Source organism: Struthio camelus, chromosome 12 (assembly GCF_040807025.1).
Source record: "Struthio camelus isolate bStrCam1 chromosome 12, bStrCam1.hap1, whole genome shotgun sequence".
Lineage (NCBI taxonomy): Eukaryota > Metazoa > Chordata > Aves > Struthioniformes > Struthionidae > Struthio > Struthio camelus.
The window spans coordinates 18,544,443-18,563,652 of NC_090953.1; the positions used below are offsets into that span (position 1 = coordinate 18,544,443).

Sequence of the window (19,210 nt, forward strand, 5' to 3'; positions counted from 1 at the left end):
GAAACAGCAAAGAGTGATGATGAAGTAAAGAAATAAGGGTGTGCTGCTTGCGAAGTGTTATATAGACTTACTGTAGTTCGAGTATAAACGGCAAGCTTCAGCAATACGTAGCGCGCTGTGTTTCTCCGGTCTGTGAGTATGCTGCTCTGTGACTGCCTACACTAGCTCCATTAGTGGAAACTGTAATGGCTTCCAGTATATGAAATAGCACAGGTATTTCTAAGGTAGTCTGTAGAGTAGGTACAGGGTATTGCATATGTCATATGCGTTAAACCATTAAAACTTCTCAAGTTCAGCAGCATTTGGATGCTGAAGTGAGCTTCCCAAGTATAATTTTGAGACCTGTGAAAACCAAAATGAAAAAAATGCAGCAAGGTAGATAAGGTGTGTGAATGTCTGGAAAACCTTCTCTGTCTTTTGTGGAGACTAAGTGTAGACTTGCCACCTTTGGCTGTAGCCCCATACCATGGACTTCTCGGGCAGGCAGAGAGAACGAAAAGTCTGTGTTACTTGATTTGCTGTCTAACTAATGGATAGTTGATGTTTTCAAGTCTTGTGAATTTGAAATAATCATCATAGAAGAATTCAGGGGAGATGATAGCAGTAGATAAGTAGAGAAGCAAAGATAGTAAGGGGGAGACAATGGAGAAAACACTGAAAAATGAAAGATTGAGCTTCTACAGGAATGAAATGGAATTTAAATGAAGCTATGGCATGAAGCTGCAACTCTACTGTATTTGCATATGTATATGTAAATAAATTCTATGGAGTAAGTGTTATTAAGCTAATTCCTCCACCCTGACACAGTCTGAGTATTACAGATGACCTACTTAGTCTGTTAAGGTCAAAGTAAATTGAACAACTGCATCTTCTTCCTGAATAACAAGCTGAGAAGCAAATTATCTAGTTGGAGTCAAATGGTGGTTTTAGCTATTCTTCTAGTTTAATGTATATTCTGCTTAAGGTCAACAGTTAACTGGAATATGGTGTTCAATATTGAAACTTGATGCTGAGTTGTAAATGACTGCAATTATCTCTCAGTTACTCAAGCTAATGGGCACTGGAATATTTGGGATAATAGAGTTGGTGTGGCAAAGTCAATGTAGTATCTTCTTTCTCTGTCTTTTGAGACATTTCAAATGGAATTTTAGTGGTGTATTTTTAATTCTCATAGAAATATGAACTGGAGCTTTGCTTCTGTGGGGTGAATGGGGAGAAAATAAGGTAGAGAAGCTGTAAGAGAGGGGATCGACTTCTCTGGCTGCACTAGTTAACATGAAAAGAGCAGCTCTGGTCAGTAGACTGTGTTTTGGGGCAGAAACCATGGTCCAGTTCTAGAAAGGCTGATTATGTGTAATACCAGCCACAAAATACATATATTTCTTAATTTTAGCTAGTAAGTATTCCCACAGTTTTCAGAAATAGATTTTATGGGTTGTCTCCATCTTTTTTAGTTACTGTTTAGCTGTTCACGTTATCTTATTCCTCCTGCCTGTGGGATTATCAGTTCTCCTCCCAAGTCCAGTGGGAGCAGTACATAGCTGGTTAAACTGGGTGTTATCAGTCCTTGCTATATCCAGAACCAGCTGGTTTGTTTTGCATCATGCCCTTGTGTACCTGGTTTCAAAAATGAGATGAAAGAGCTTGGAGCGGTTGCAGTCTCACTTGTCAGCCAGCTAGCTCAAAACGCGCAGCAGGAAAGTGCCTCTGAGGGCCTGGCCTGTTGCACCTGCATGGCATTTGCCATAACAAATGCAGTAGGTGAGAGAAGTTAATTTTTCAGTCGATACTTGGACTAGCCTGATGTGGGTAGAAATGGGGCAGCCTGCTGTGATGAAGGTGTGTATTTAATACTAAAATACTTAATTATAATACAAAGTTGTTGCAACATTTACAGTCCTCTGTGACATTTCTATTGCACCTTTTTCTGAACAGGAGCTACTTAAAAATTTTTTCTGTTAAGTAGAAGTTTACTTGGTTCTTCGTTTGTTGATGAAAATGTTTTGTCTGGGGAACTCTTGCCAAGCGTAAGACAGAATGAGAGCATCGCAAATGGGGGAGAAAATCAGTATTCCTTAACTGTTTAGCAGACAAGATGTTCTGTTTCGTTTCAAAAACGTTTTTGTGTTTTGTAACTTGTTACAGTTGTAAAATATATTTCATTTACTGTTCAAAATTCTTATATAGAGACATAATTAGTCCTAATCTAGTTTTGGGTTAGAGTTGAGTTTACCCAGGGAGCTACAGGCCAGTCAGTCTCACCTCAGTCCCCAGAAAGGTGATGGAACAGCTCATCCTGGAGGCCATCTCTAAGTGTGTGGAGGACAAGAAGGTGATCAGAAGTAGTCAGCATGGATTCACCAAGGGGAAATCATGCTTAACCAATCTGATAGCCTTCTGTGATGGGATGACTGGCTGGATAGATTAGGGGAATGCGGTGGATGTTGTCTACCTTGGCTTTAGGAAGGCTTTCAACACTATCTCCCATGACATCCTCATAAGCACACTCAAGAAGCGCGGGCTAGATGTGTGGAGGGTGAAGTGGATCAAGACCTGGCTAAATGGCGGGGCTCTGTGATCAGTGGCACAGAGTCTAGTTGGAGGCGTATGTCAAGTGGTGTCCCCCAGGGTTCAGTGCTGGGTCCAGTCTTGTTCAACTTATTCATCAATGACCTGGAGGAAGGGACAGAGTGCTTCAGCAAGTTTGCTGATGATCCCAAACTGGGAGGGGTGGCTGACACACCAGAGGGCTGTGCTGCCATTCAGAAGGAACTTGACAGGCTGGAGAGATGGGTAGAGAGGAACCTCATGAAATTCAGCAAAGGCACGTGCAGGGTCCTGCACCTGGGGAGGAATAGCCCCCTGCACCAGGACAGGCTGGGGGTTGACCTGCTGGAAAGCAGCTCTGCAGAGAAGGACCTGGGAGTCCTGGTGAACAAGTTGACCATGAGCCAGCAATGAGCCCTTGTGGCCAAAAAGGCCAATGGTATCCTGGGGTGCATTAGGCAGAGTATTGCCAGCAGGTCGAGGGAGGTGATCCTGCCCCTCTCCTCAGCCCTGGTGAGGCCTCACCTGGAGCACTAGGTCTGGTTCTGGGCTCCCCAGGACAAGAGAGATATGGGGCTACTGGAGAGAGTCCAGCGGAGGGCTACGAAGATGATGAGGGGACTGGAGTATCTCTCCTGTGAGGAAAGGCTGAGATTGCTGGGCCTGTTCAGCCTGGAGAAGAGAAGACTGAGGAGAGGGAGATCTCATCAATGTGTACAAGTATCTGATGGGAGGGTGTCAAGAGGACAGGGCCAGACTCTTCTCTGTTGTGCCCAGCAACAGGACGAGAGGCAATGGGCACAAACGGAAACACAGGCAGTTCCATCTGAACATGAGGAGGAACTTATTGACTGTGAGGGTGACAGAGCACTGGAACAGGTTGCCCAGAGAGGTAGTGAAGTCTCCTTCCCTGGAGATATTCAGAAACTATCTGGACACAATCCTGGGTAGTGTGCACTAGGTGACCTTGCTTGAGCAGGGGGGTTGGACTAGATGATCTCCAGAGGTCCCTTCCAACCTCAACCATTCTGTGGTTCTCTGAGTCAATTTCTAATGTACAGAAGCAACAAGCTACTGAATTGAGGGGAGGGGGTGAAAGCTGTTTGCATGAAATGTCTCCCAAATAAGTTAAAAGTACACCAGCACTTTTAAGAGAAGTGAACCCAGCGAGAGGAAAATGAGCAATACTGTAACACATCCTAACTGAAATTAGAGTATGAAACGTGAAAACGACTTGTGGGGATCATGAGAAGAACACACCCTAATTATTAAAAAATTTTAAGGAGTCTTAATGTAGTAGCAAATTCTCATGTTATGAAATTGGGTGAAGCTTTCAGTGCTGCTGAAAGCTATTTTTGCTGTAGTGGCTGAGTTGCTGTAATTGTGTGTGGGGTGAGGGCTTGGCTGTGTGTGTGGTTTTTTGGTGTGTGTGCGCTTTAATTGAATTGGTTTCAGAGATGTTCCTGTTCCGATTCGGTTCTTAGTAGGTTGTTTGCTTGTGAGAGGAGGACATGGAGCAAAACGCTGGGGGCTCCCTCTGGAAACGCAGAAGATCTCGCAGTAGATCCTGCTGGTCTCTGAGATACAGAGGTGCCTTCCTGCCTCTTTCCAACCCTCTGGCTCTTCCAGTTTTCCCTCCTCCCCCATCTTTCCTTTCCAAATATTTGCTTGTTGTGGCAAATTGAGTGATGCAAGTGTCTCCTCTTTCAAGCAGAAATACTGGTATGTAAATATTGTCATAAAGTTACTGTTTAATCCTGTTCCCTTACATGGGGCTTTGTTTATTTCTGTGGTGCTACTGTTGGCCTAAGAAATTAGCGTGCGCTGAACTGCAGAGTGTGAGAGATGTGACCCGTATGCAGAATAGAGTAGCATAGGTACTGTAATCTGTAGAGGGGCGTTCGTGAATTTAGTGGTAATGTGTACAGTTAGAACAAGCGAAAGGTGGAGTGCTCACAAAAACAGGAAGTATGTAAATTAGTAAATTGGTGCATCTGATAATGCCCGGTTTCAGTTTTCCACAGTTACCAGCTTCATTTACTGCACTCTTTGTGAGCAACCAAGAGAGCCCACATCACAAATGCTTCTGGCAGTCCTTTTGTTTAAGTTCTTTTCAGAACTTTATAGAGCAACTTTAATTTCTTCCTGTTTTTTGTAAAATTGCATAAACCATGTGCCAAAAAAAAAAACCCTTGACTGTAATTAAGTGATTTAAATGGATTAACATGATTCATGTCATAAATAGCTTTTTAATTATACCCATACTATTAATTTTACCTATTTCCCCCCCACCCCCAAACAGCAAAGGAAGTTCATTTTTGACGTATACAAACAGGAAATATGTAACGAATGACCCAGCCCTACTTTTCTGTAGTTAGTCAGTATGAATATTAATGTTAATTTTGAGCATAAGCTTCTATTTATGGTATCATACAGTTGTTTAGTGTAGCTACTGAAAGTGAAATCTGATCTTTTTTTTTTTTCTTGTCCCTCTCCTTAGAGCACAACAATGGAAGAAACAGCTATATGGGAACAACACACAGTGACTCTTCACAGGGTAAGTTAATACAATTAGTTGTGTGTGCCTAACTCAGGATACTGGTAGCTTTTGAAAACAATAGGGGAAAAGCCAGATGTCAGGAAGTAAAAGCAAAGGAAACTGTCATATTCCTTTGTTTAAATTTAGAACTGTTGTAAAAGCAGCATTTGATAGTAGCTCTATTTTTCTATTTGTCAGGTTTCAAAGATAAGCCTGTCTACAAATAATCATGTCAAAAGCCAAGCTTTAGGTTACTTCTGCACGTAGCTGAAAGCGCTTAGAAACCAGTGTTTCATGCATTGCATGAAAATTTCATTTGCAGAGGCATACAACAGTGCAGTATAAATAAAAGCATTCAAAATTTTCTTATCTGCTTGTCACTTTCTTAAATGACGTCTTAAAATGGTGATTTTGGACAATAAGAATATACAAAGGAATGTGCAGTGGGACTCAGTGAATGAAGAGACAGCTTGTACCCTTAGACTGACTCTTTTCTTCTGTGAGTTACTCTCAAATTAAATCAGTTCCTGATCTGGCTATCATGAAGCTGTACAAAAGAGAAGAGGAATACAATAGGGAATGAGGTGCCTAGGGTAAATTGGAGCAAGGTGGTGCTGCCCTTTCTGGCAGTGGCTCAGTATTAAGGTGACCATGAAATCGTGGCCTAAGTAGCTGTGCTTATCCCAAGAGAAGGGAGATAACGAGAGAAATTCTTCTCAAGGGAACAAGTCATATTATTTTTACCTAATTCTTCGATAAAACATCAAGGCATTTTAGAATTGTAGCATTTATAGATGAATGGACTTTTGTGACTAAAAACGTATAAGAATAGATCGGCTGGTCTGATAGAGCTGTACAGAGAGTTAGCATTTTATCTCTTGACTCTAATCCATTTAATGTGGCTGATTAAAAATAACCATTTTAGTACTTGCCATCTTAAGGAGAAGAGAGCAGCTATACTGGGTTTTGACCAAAAGGTACCTTAAAAGCTACTCTGTCTCTGAATGAAATTGGAAACACATGTTGAAGGAAAAGTACAAGTAAAAAGAAAATACGTAGCGATATACTACTTAAGCTGTTCTTCAGGCTTCCAGCAATTTGTAGCTCAGTTCTTGAGCAAGAAGCATTATCTTCATATGTAATTACTCTTGATATTTTCTTCTTTTCCTTAAAGGTGTCTGCTCATCCCTGGAGCCTGTGTAAACCTGGCTTAAATTGTTTTACTTACACTAATGATTAAATCAGTGCTGTTTACATTTAGAAAACAAACAGAAAAGCTATAGCAGTACAAGGTTGATAGTAGAAGTAGTGGTAGCTTAGCGCGCTCTCTCTCTTGTTCTTTTCTGCTACAGTACAAAACAAAATTTCTCTGGTTAATCTAAGCAGCAACTTCAGTGAAACCTGAAAATGATGAGTTCAGCCAGCTCATGGCAGAATAATGAAATATTGCAATAGGGTGTTAACGTGAACAAAATTTGAAATGATAGGTAGCAACTAGAAATCATGTGTCAGGTTTCACTCGCAGTAAAGAAAATCAGAAGCCCTGGTACAGAGGGGAAAAAGTGATCTGTTTATGATTTTGATTATGGTATTTTTATGTGTCGGTCTTTTGCCTACTGTGCGGGTCTAACTGTTTTGCCAGCTGAGTATCTTGGGTTTAGATGCTGAAAATTGATGGCATGTACTTACAATTTTGGTAGCATGAGTTTAGCCAGTTTAAAAAAAAAAAAAAAAAATCCTGAAACAAAATGTTTCCACATGCCAGATAACAAAACCAAAACTCTTATGCTAATATTAAATTGCTGTTTATGTTTGTCAGCATTGGGAGGAGGCTTTAGGAGAGCGACTGCATGTTTGCTTGCGGGGCTTTTGATTTTGATTTTTGTTACGTTCTTGTAGTGTTAGATTATCAAGTAAATGAGGTTTCCTCAACTTAATTTTAAGGAGAGAAACGCTACATCCTGTGCTCAGTTATACTTCAAGCTGTCTAGAAGTTAATAGATTGCATAGCATGGAAATGCTGCTTCTTAGTGGCTGTGGAGTATTTTCTGTACAAGTTCGCTGGCTCCACTTGATTGAGCGACAGCGCTGCTAGAGACCCTTCGCGCTCTGCCCCGCAGAGCACTCGGCAGAGCTGGACTTGCCCTCTTCAGTGAGGGATACTGCAGAGTTCCTCTGGTTCAGGGTCAGCAGAGGGCAGCAAGCCGGTTGCAAATAGTGGAATGAATGAACGTTTAACCCAGGTTAAATTCGTACAGGAGTGGGTGTAAGTTAGAGTTCACGTTATTGGCTTCCTGTTTAATTGGTATGTCTCCAAAGCTCTTGAGATCCCTCATGGGGGGATGTAAGGAGGATTGTTTTGGTTTTGGTTTTTTTGGTACCTTCTGTCAGTATTTGCATTCAGAAAAGAAGCTAGGCAAAGCAGTGAAGCAGGCGATTCACAATAAATGAATATAAAACCATAGTAAGTAGCCCTAGAAGAGATAGAGAAGTCCAGAGATGATGCAGTTCTACTTCTCCTGCTTAGTGGCAAGGAAGTCTTTGTCCCTTCCTTCTGCCCCAAAGAAATCACTCTACTTTCTAAATTTGCTTTTATTAATGGTACTAGATTAAAGCTAGGTAATTAGTAAGGTTCACTAACATCTGCTGTAATGGGCAGCCTCCAAAGCAGGAGGGAAATTCGAGTAGTTTGTTAGCTAATATGTATGTATATGTTCACAAAGATACAGAATATTCCTAACTGCATTTATTCCTGTTTTCTGAGGCTCATATCTCTGTCCTGTTGGCAGTTGGCTTCACTGTGGGAGAATTCCAGTAGCAAGTCCCGCAGTGCCCGTTTACCTTGTTGTAGCGCAGTGTGTTAGCGGCCTCCCTACCCCCAGCGTCGGGGATTCCTGTTCTCTAACCTCTGATTAGTGCATGCATGCCTGTTCACGTGTACGCAATACTTGCTAAGTGAATTGAATTCTGTTTTAGCGTCAGTGATCTTCTGAGTGTGAAACTTGAACAATATGCTATGTTAGTAGCTTTTTATTATTTGCTGCCAGACACAAAAGTGTTCAAAACTCATCTTCATTTGTAAATGTTTGCAGTAGTGCCTTTGCAGGGTTCTGCTCTTGCTTCTAAGGAATCTTCAGGTCTTCTCTGCTGATGTTGCAAGTGCGGCATTTGCCTTCTGTTTGCCGCCTTTGCAAGCACAGGCTACTTATGTGTGGTTACACCAGGGAAAACCTGTGCTGATCTCCAGGAGAATTCAGTTGCTCCTGCCTATGGTAGAATAGAATATTTTTATTCTTCTTGGGCTCTATCAGAGACAAAACTGTGTGTATATGTAAATATATATATAAAAAACTGTGTGTGTGTGTGTCTTGGTAGTAATCATTGCATTTTAGGAAAGTAGATATCATTTTATATGCTGTTGTTTCTGAAACATGCTGTTGTTTCTGAAACGTTTAAAGCAAAAAAAAAAACCTACTACGCTATCAAGTGCTATGTGTTAACTATCCATATAATTTGCTGATTGGCTTTTATTAATATGTAGTGTGCTGTCTGTATTAAAAAAAAAACTTAATATTTCTGCATTTTTTTATAGAGGATAGTTTAATGATTATATGCAGAACCTCTGTGTAAACCAGTTACTGGCAGGTTAGAAGGTTTGTTGCATACTTTGAAGGATATATGATTTGTTTTGAGCATGTTATTTTGATCCTATAATAGCCCTTTCAAAAGGGCATGGGATGCTGGTCTCTGAAAGATGAGCCTTACAAAAGACAAGCCACTGCCTTAATTAGGGAGTTCTTGTTAAAGAATGCAGCTCTAGTCCTTTGTGTGTGTGTGTGGTTTTTTTTTTTTTATAGGGTTTCTTTCTATGACCTTTACTTTCCAACGATGTCATTGCAAATTAGGGACAGAATGTACCTAATCCCAGTATTTGCAGTACGGGTGTGTCATCTCTGCTGACGTGAGATTTGTTTGATCCAGCTGCTTCGGGTATCTTGGAGGCTGGAAGGGAGCGCAGAAGGAGTCGGACCGTGCCGTGATTTAGCACGGTGCTTTACTGCATTCCAGCACTGCTGGCAAGAGACTCGGTAGAAATTTTTTGTGAAGGGAGGAGAAAAATAAAAACAAACACAAACAAAACCTGGAGGCTTTGAGCTTCTAACCAAGATTTCTTTCCTTTTCTTTACCCCACTTCTGACTTCCTGGACCCCTGCTTAGCCCTTGAGAGATTGGTTACAGTTTAGCCCTAAGTTTGGTTACAGTTTATCAGGTAGCTACAGTTTACTGTTTACAGAGAGATCTTCTGGTTTTATATGCTTAAGTGTAAAGGATTTTAAGGGGAAACCATGCCACTTTGCAGTGCACGTTTGTGTCTTTGTTGGAGCTTGGGTTGCGTGTGTTTGCGTGCCAGGTTACATACACGCCGTTCCCGTGGTCTCGGATGGTGGGAAGGCAGCTCCACTGGCCTTTCCTGCGTCCGTCACTGCAGCAGCTGGCAGCTGAGCTCATGTGGTGGCAGGTTTTTTTAAGCTTTTTACAGCTTTGGTAAAGATATATGTTTGTGTCTTGTGTAATTTGTGATCAGTTTTAGCATTTCCAGCAACCAAATTAAGGGATTACCAGGGAACCAGTGAAATTTTCCAACTCTCAGGAAAGTTCATTCACCTCTAGGATGATGGTCGGCAGCTGGATGAAACGAAAGGTGGTAGCCTAGGTTTACGTCAAGGTTCCTTATTTGAGCTTGTGAATTTTTAAAAAAACTTAGGATTGGATTTGAGCTTTCTGTTTTGGAGCACTTATTAAAACTTCAATTTATTTAACTAGAAAGCCTCTATCCCAGTTGTTTTTTTTTTTCTTTGGCTGTACTGTCAGTATGTGAGTTTTAATTGTGTCAGGATTTCTTGAAGGTAAGAGCATTTTATTTTTAAAGTGTCCGCACTAGTCTTTTTAAAAACATTGTTGTTAAGATTTGTGGGCCTACTCTGAGGGGAGGAAAAAAAGAAAAGCAAGCAGCAAGATAGGGGTTACAGTTAATTTCTGTATTTCTGCTGATTTTGTGTGAAGACTGTATTTCTTTCCACATGAGTGGAGGACTATGAGAAAAGAAATTTTTTGCAGTTATGTTTTAAGGAAAGGTAGAGAATACTTAAATAAAGCCTCACATAAATATCTTTTTTGCTATCTCTCTTCTCCTTCCATCTCTCCAACCAAGTATAGTGTGAACTAAACTGTTTCATTACAGTAATGGAAAACTGAAGGAGAAAACACTGGCATGTGAAAGGGGAGACTCGACCCTTGCAAATTTTAGAGTTTTGAAAGGGTTTTTGTGATGTGTTTCATAGACTATTTAAAAACCCGAAAGGAAACCTCAGTCTGGTAATAAGCAGTCATTATGATCATTTGGATTGTCCTGCTGCATGGCAGAGTTTCGCTTAGCAATTCCTGAACGGCAGCCATGACTTCTGGCTGGAACGCCCCTTGGAGGGCTGTCCAGGCCTGCGTTAGAGGTTTGAAATGAAGGTAAAAGAAGCAGTAAGACTCTTTCCAGTTTGTTAGAGCAACCTTATTTCCTTCATTCCTGGCAACAATACTTGCTATTTGTTGAAATCTCTCTCTGAGCAATGACTTTCCAAATCTTTATTTTAATACTGTGTGGTCCTATTCAGTGCCTGTTGGCTACATGTGGACCATCTCTGTATGTCCTCTCTTTTGGGGGGAAATGAGAAACAGGTGTGTTTGATCAGTAACTACTGTCTGAAAAGCTGCTGTGTTGCTACTGCTGTCACGGTAGGGATAGGAGACTTGTTGCTGAAGCTGGGTCGTGCTTCCCCAAAAGAGCATGAGAGGGGGAAGGGGGTGGAAGGAAAAAAAAAAAAAAACCCTCCGGCACCGAGCGCATGCTGCTGTAGAGCAGAGAGGAGGAATTGACTGAAACCCAGTCTGTTTCTTTCGGTGAATGCGTATTCTGCACAGTTTAAAGTTTCAAAATACCTTCTCGAGCAAAATGTAGCATTTAAATGGAAATATATATTGTCCTCCTGCCAATGTTTGTTTTCTGAGCAATAATGGAAGAGCTAGACAGTTTGCAAAACAGTTATATTTAGATAATTTCCCACCCTCAATGCTCCCAGGCAGAAATGTAAGCATAATTGTCATATCTTGAAATACCTAACAGAAATAACTTGTTGGAGGCATTGACCTTGCTATAGTGGCAGGTCACCCTAGAGGGAAAGTTTGAATCAAGTGGCTCTTGTTAAGATGCAGATGATTTGCAAGTGCTGACAAGGTTTTGATGTATTTAATGGTACGGGTGATCTTGCTATTATTCCTAAGAACTGAGCCTGCGGTCATACTATCGTGCTGTGATCCTGTCAGTTCTGGAGCTAAGTGAGGTCAAACTGGGTAAATACCATAACGTGAAAGAAAGCGTGGTATGGCTTTGAATAGGTATCTCAACACAGTGGTACGGTGTGTTGTGCTTGCTGAAGACTGAGGTCTTAGTAATGACAGTCTGAGGCCCAGACCATAAGAATACGAATGGGAACTCTAATATTTTGTGCTTGGGAGAGATTAGGTAGCTAGTCTGTTATGTTCTCTGGCTTCTAAAGGTAGGGTTTTGGTTGTTTTGTTTTTGTTTTCTAATCTTTCTCCTGTTCTTGAGTTGCAGAGTCTTCTGCGTGGTTCATTTGATCCTTCCTTCTTCCAAAAAGTTTTACTCGTTCCATAGGACCATTTCATGTTTGACACAATAATGTACATTGTGGAAATGTAAATATTAATGAAAATATTTCTCTTGTTACGTTGTAGGCACCAGGATTTGGATTTGGTATTGCAATATCTGGAGGAAGAGATAATCCTCACTTTCAGAGTGGTGAGACATCAATAGTTATTTCTGATGTGCTGAAAGGAGGCCCAGCAGAAGGACTGCTACAGTAAGTGCCAAACTATAACTATGTTTTGATTCAGAGCGTTCATGTTTGACAAAGGTAACTTAAATTAACCTCCTAATTATTTTACTCTCAAGATAATCTATAGCTGTCTGTATAGTAAGTTTATACTACATATAGTTTCGTCAGGAACACCTGTTCCCCAACATTTTTCTGCTCAGCATAAAGTATTTATACTGCATCCTGTTTTTCATTTAGAGAAAATGACCGTGTTGCAATGGTTAATGGAGTTTCAATGGATAATGTGGAACATGCATTTGCTGTTCAGCAACTGAGGAAAAGCGGGAAGAATGCCAAAATTGTAAGTGAATATCTTGAAGATTTAAGCTTATTTCAGTAGTTACAGAGCCAAAGATTGTTGAAAAGTCTGTGATGAAATACATGCATAATGAAAGATACTTGAATGCTACTTGGCTAAATACTGAGTGATGTTTCAGTTTTAAGTGATGATATGACATGCTTATCATGTGGGTCATCCAAAATCGCACTTTTTTTTTTTTTTTTTAATGTGGATGGTGTTTTTGGGTAATATGGCATTGGATAGTGGAAACACCTTTTGCTTATCATAAAGTTCTTTTCAGGTTGCCAAAAGCTCAATTCTTGGCTTTGTTTTATCTTTCTTTGCCTTCTGGAGTGTACTTTTATCAAGTTTTTCAGAGGCTGGCATAAGCTAGCCGCTGTTCAAGCCCTAATGTCATTCTTCTTATGCTCAACAAATAGTTTGCCAAAATAAAGTATCATTACCTTAATTCCTATAATTTTGTAGGTTTATTCAAAGTGCATGGTCAGCTTTGAACTTGCAAAACAGCAGAACACGTCATCGCTGGAGGGTAGTAATCTGACTCTCTGTAGAAATTGCAGATTTATATTACTGAGAAAGTAAAATACAAAAAAGAACAGTGTTTAGCAATTGCTTAATATAGGAAAATGGACTTTCTAGGTCATGTAGAAAAGCCTTTGTGCTGGCAGCTGTTCTCGTACTCTTCTTGAGCCCTTTAGTAGGGTTGCAAAAAATTGCCATGTTTTGCATTGGTGAATCTGGCAATTCCTTCAAGCATAGAGACAAAACATCTGTGCGTGGTGTGCTGTGCAGGGCTTTCAAGACTTAAATATCGGGTGTAGCAATTAATGTTGTAAAGCTAATCACTGGAAGATTTAGTTGTTGTGTCATGTTCACCCCCTCCCCCTAAACAAACAAACAAATCAACCTCTGTATCGTTCAGTAGTAGGAATGCAGCAATTTCCAGATTTATCCAGAGAAAAATCAATTATTGAAAGAATTTTATGCATAACCTGTTTATTTGCTATATGTTACAGAACTAAACCTTTTAAATGGAGTCTGATTTTTATCCTGGAGACAGCCATCAATGTTCAAGATACATCTGTATCAGCTCAGCAAACTTTGAACTTTCAGCACTAATGTTCCCTTTCCTCTGTGGCTTGCATAAACATAACTTTGGAAGATTGACAGGTTTCAAAGTTAAGGAGAATTACTGTCAGTAAGACATTGAGCGTACAGTAGATTACATGTTAGTGAAAGAAGTTTTGAGCAGTGCCAGTAACCGATTTGTGGGTTGAAGCAGAGAGGGCTTTCAGATATGTAGCTCTGTGGAAAGAGAATGTGGTGTTGTGCTACAAAGGCTGTCCTCCTTGTCAGGAGTTGTCACTCTGTGCAGAAGAAGAAATCAGTACACTGATGCAGAGAACGAAAACAACTGTAAATAAAGCAGAGTTTTCCATGAATCTGTGCTGAAGAGTCTCCTGTATCAGTTGGATAGAATTCTGTAGCAAGAGTGGAAGAATTCAGAGCGTTCACAAGAGTATCTGCCTGTTGTGCGTTTTCTTCTGAGTTTTGGGCTTTGTTTTGCTTCTGACGTTGGGTAACGCTGTTAACGTGCCACAGCACAGCATCTGTTGCATCTGGAAGAGACAGATTCTGTAAATTACAGTCTAAAGTTTTACTCTGGACTTCTTATGTAGTTCTAAGATTACAATTGAAAAGAAATCTTGTGCTTTGATTACTTCAATTTCCTTCTCCTAAAGGATGATATATAGGGTGAACATTTTAGTTTGCTGTTGCAGACTAAGTCTGCAATAAAATAATCCAGGATACTAAACTAGGAAAGATCTCTCTTCTGAGTTCTGTTGTAGAGCTTCGCTAATGATCTTGCGTTATGGGCTTCTCATACTTTTTTTTTTTTTTTTTTTGGACCTTTATAGGTTCTTGAGAGACTTTGTTAGAAGAGTAGTTCTTAGGCTGATGCCTCTGTAGTGATATTCTCACCTGGCATATGCTTCTCCCCTCCTCCCTGCCAGTAGTATTTTTCAGTACGTTTACAGACAGTAATATTTTTTTTTTTTCTCTATAGTTTGACAGTCAGTGTCCATGAATGATTCTCTACAGCCTGTCTGTCTGGTGGATGTTATTGGGCTTTGCTTGTTAACTAACAAACCTTCACAGGATAGTCCAAATCTCTCTTTCCGAGTTGAAGGGTGGGAAGTTTGGAATTCTGCCTCTTACTGTTTTGTAACAGTTAGGTAGATTTGTTCTGTCGGAGGCTAACTACACATCCCACACTTGTTCTTATGCTAACCATCATGACTTTCGCTTTGAATCTTTAGCTCTTGTATAACATTCCAGGTTCTGTAATAAGACCTGCTTGTAGTTTGTGTTTTTTGTATAATTTAGTTCTAACTACCTCTCATTATTCTCAGAATATAAATATGTACATTTGTAAGACTTTGATGTATATATGTATTGTCTCTATATATGCAAGTACACAATTGCAACTTGTGATGTATGATATGTGAATAGCTATAAATAAGGAAAAATACAAGCTGGAGGCATTAATATGTTTTTAAATTTTGGCAAGGCAAGATGAAGGAGGCTTATGAGATATGCTTGCACATAGATATAAGCTGATAGCTAGTGTTTTTGTTTTAGACTATCCGAAGGATGAAAAAAATTCAGATTCCTGTAGCTCGACCGGAACCTGAACCAGTATCTGAAAATGAGGAAGATAGCTATGATGAAGAGATACGTGATCCAAGAAGTAGTCGTGGTGGTCCAAGTGCCAGCAGAAGGCATGAGAAGAGCTGGGTAAGAGATCGAAGTGCAAGCAGAGAGAGAAGCTTGTCCCCAAGATCAGACAGAAGATCGGTTACTTCCAGTCAGCCTGCAAAACCTACCAAAGTAACACTGGTGAAATCGAGGAAAAATGAAGGTAACTTTACTGTGAATTCTCTTAGACTTTTGCTGACTTTTAAAGGCTAAATCCCTCAATCAGTGCTGTGTTGACAGCAATTTTCACACAGTCTGTGAAGCCCTTACTTGCTGATGGTAAGCGCATAGCTGAAAACTTAAAAACTGCTATTGCATTTCCAGTGGTATTTTTCATATTCCAAAATACAGGTGCTTAATTAAGGACAAACTGTTACACACTGTAAACATATCCCAACTGAGCATGAGACTTCTGGTTGTCAGTTATCGGCTACATACCTTTTGTGTATTTTAGAAGGGACCTCAGTATCCCATTGTCCTATTTCTTGACGCAGATCACACTGACGCGTAGCAGTATGAAAATGGATAGTAACTGTGGTGACTGACTCTCTAGAAAAGCACTGTAGACTAGAAACCTGCTTCTAAATAAATTTTGGAATGAAATAGTAAAAATAAATGGGTTTCTGTTTTTCCAAATTCTCTCTCCTCTGTTCTGGGTGTAGACCTTCTATAAAGGAGCACTGTAAATCTTCAGGTACATCTGCCTTTGTTCTTTACTATAACTACATCTTTTTTTTTTTTTTTTTTTTCTCCTAAGAATATGGTCTGCGGTTGGCAAGCCACATATTTGTGAAAGAAATATCACAGGATAGCCTGGCAGCAAGGGATGGCAATATTCAGGAAGGAGATGTTGTACTGAAGGTATAGTAAATAGTATTATTTGTCAAAGGGAAAATTCGTTGATGTAACTGTTCCTAGAATTAACTGTTTCTCAACAGCAGAATTATTGTCAGCAGAAAATGTATCAACTTCCTGATCCTTGAAAGAAGTCAATAAAAGATGCTATATGTAAATCCACGTCTTTATTTACTTATTTTTACTTAAAGCAGTTATTGTTTGTCAGGTATTATTCCACAGGCCTTAGAACAATAATGCTTTTATAAATGAGAAATCTCACTGTAAATGCATAATACTAAAAAAAAAAAAAGGGGGGGGGGGAATGGTATGAAACTTAGGCTCTAGGTGGTTAGTTATACAATATAGTGTTACAGGATCATACTATTGTGCAATACTAAAGTTTCCTTCGGGTTAAACTTGGTTTTGTGGAAATCAACATATGCGGGAATTTTTGTCTCCTATTAACAGTTTTCACTTTAGGACATTACCACAAACGTATTAGTGCAGAAGAACATATCCTTTCTTACTCTGCTGAGCACAGTGACTACTTCAAAAATAGCAACCGTATTTTTGTGGTTTTTTTATTGTATTAGTGGCAAAGATTTTTGTCTTTGAAGGAAGAATATAACGTTGTACCTCAAATGAGCCCAATTGTCTTTCGTTATATAGTATTTGAATTCAACTATGGCAATTTGTTATATATCCCTACGTGTTTCTAAATATCATTGGACAGAGAAACATCATCTCCACTTTATTGGAGATTCACTATTTTTCAATAAATTATTATCTGTAGTCTTTTTAATCTGTTGCAGATAAATGGCACAGTGACAGAAAATATGTCCTTAGCAGATGCAAAAACACTAATAGAAAGGTCAAAAGGCAAGTTGAAGATGGTCGTTCAACGAGACGAACGAGCTACGCTCTTGAACGTCCCTGATCTTTCTGACAGTATTCATTCTGCTAATGCTTCAGAAAGAGATGGTGAGTATAGACTTGATTCCCAAAGGGAATTCCCTGTATTGTGAAGACATGAAATCCCTATATGGGATGAGAGGGTGGGGAGGAGGAATGAGTTATGAGTAGGATTGCCATGTGGGTAAAATGTTGTTTGAGCATGATTGGAATTCACACCTTTAAAAATATGGAGGGGGGAAAAAAAAGATGCTGTTCCTTTTCTTGAAATTATTCTTACAGGAATACTAATCTAGTTATTTTGGTTTGAAATAAACATAGAAGGTCTAACATCCTCATTAAAAAAATCTCTGCAAAAGCTTATTTCCATTTGGGCAGGTCACACCATCATTTTAATTACAATCATTTCATGAAAAAACAACTTTTATTTAACAGACATTTCAGAAATTCAGTCGCTGGCATCCGATCATTCCAACCGATCCCATGACAGGCCCCGCCGCAGTCGTTCACGATCTCCTGACCAGAGGTCAGAGCCTTCAGACCATTCCAGACATTCTCCACAGCAGCCCAGCAACGGCAGGTGATGGCAGCATTGTCTTATTTTTAAATCAACTATTTAATGTGACTTTTAAGCAGTATAGGCGTGCTTGGATTTATACAGTATGACAAATGTGATGCAGTATGATGGTGAAAGTAATACAGAATTTACTGTCTCAAGGGATGCAGCTGAGCCCGCTGCTCGTGATCCAAATACTCCTAGGCCTCAGGAGAAATTGAACCTCAAAGCTTGGTATTACTCCTTCTTTAAAGTAATCTTACTCTTAGAATGTGGTTATGTGAATGGTCATATAGGTTTGATACTAGTGAGATGTTATTGAAGCATATGCAACATATTTTGGTCTCGGAAAGAAATTAGCTGTGATCTTGTGCATTATAAGATGACTAATAGCAAACTCCCTACTGTCCAATCTAGGTAAATTTGTTGAAATCTACTTTGTTCAGCTATGAGCTTTATAACTTTTCAAAACGGCTTGTGAGGAAGTTATCTCATGTCTCTAAATATATTTAATTCTTGCAAAATAAGCTGTATTGCTCAGCAGGTGTAGTTTTGGAATGTAATTTTTGCAGTTTGACTTTGGTAGTGGGACATTGATAGTTCTGAAGTAGGTAAGACTACTAGAATTTAGAGAAAAGTAATTATATAGTTTAGATTAGAATTTCATATGGCAGAAAAAACAGTCTTGAATAATCTTTTTTTTGCATTTGCACAGATTGTGTTGGAAATGGACACTAATTTATTAGGAATAGGAATTAGAAAATTTGGGGAGGATTTTAGTTTTTATTCGAACAAATGTTTGTCTTGAGAGAAAACTTTGCCTTTTGAGTTCTTGTAGGTGGAGCAGCAAAACAAAAATGTTGGAATTTACTCTGGAATATAGAGTGCTTGAGATTATTGTTTTGTGGTGTAGGCTAATAGAAAAAACTTCCTGCCTTGGCAGTGTGCTGATGCTCTATTGAGAACATCAGAATTGGAGCCTTTATTTGACTATTTTAAAATGTCAAAAATCCTGAAAAACCAAGTTACAGCCAGCTGTTCTTTAAAACTTAGGTATATGTGATTATTGTGTATTAGTAACCTGTTGTTCACCAAAGGGGCAGGCAAAATGATACTTACGTGCTCAGGTTTTCAAATATCTTCTGAGAGTTGGTAAGTGTACAAGGCAGGCCTTTCCTGGCATGTACCCCAGCTTGCGGTTAGGGATTCCAGATGCTTCCCCCTCTCTTCCACTGAATGATGTTTATAGAGATCACAAGGCAGAAAAGATTGTTTTCATGTAGAAACCCCAAATTGGTGAGAAAAGGTCAACAACAGGATCCTCGACTCGGGGATGCCATGCTGCTTCGTTTGTTTTAGAAATGCACGTTTTATAGCTCGGGAAAACATCCATGAGAGCTAGGACAACTGGAGTTGGAGGGCGAGTTCAATTTTTACCACATATCTTCGCCTTTCAAGGTGTTTTGAACTGTATTGCAATACTTCACATTTTGTATAGCTACCATTTTTGCTTATTCCAGAGTTTGTCATGGTATAGCTGCCGTTAGTGGCTAGTAGAATCCTGTTCTATAGAAAGATGGAAGTTCAGCCATACAGTTTTCTGCCTTAAACTAGGTAGATCGAATCCCTGCTTACAAAAGCAGGGGCAAACACAGCGACTGTGGAGAGCCCTTCCTTCTTTGCTGATACTCTTTTCTCCACGTAGTGTCTGAGGAAAAAATTCAAGTACAGTGAGCTGTTAACTTGTTTTTCCTTTCTTCATATAAAAGGATCAACCAACTCAAGGTATTTCTTAGGTGAGGAAATCAGCT

The 19,210-nt window shown here is 39.6% G+C and overlaps 1 protein-coding gene across 19 annotated transcripts in view; it reads left to right on the forward strand.

The window, feature by feature from the left end:
- Positions 1–19,210, forward strand: part of TJP1 (tight junction protein 1) — a 174,383-nt gene that overhangs the window by 119,461 nt on the left and 35,712 nt on the right. For 18 of the 19 annotated variants that reach the window (XM_068957803.1, XM_068957807.1, XM_068957819.1 and 15 more), the window contains 7 exons: positions 5,048–5,104; positions 11,894–12,018; positions 12,232–12,334; positions 14,978–15,257; positions 15,852–15,955; positions 16,744–16,912; positions 17,279–17,423. In XM_068957803.1, the coding sequence (XP_068813904.1) occupies positions 5,048–5,104; positions 11,894–12,018; positions 12,232–12,334; positions 14,978–15,257; positions 15,852–15,955; positions 16,744–16,912; positions 17,279–17,423 (983 nt within the window). Of the gene's footprint in view, positions 1–1,651; positions 1,840–5,047; positions 5,105–11,893; positions 12,019–12,231; positions 12,335–14,977; positions 15,258–15,851; positions 15,956–16,743; positions 16,913–17,278; positions 17,424–19,210 lie in introns of those variants that run through there. The other variant, XM_068957811.1, reaches the window with a different exon arrangement.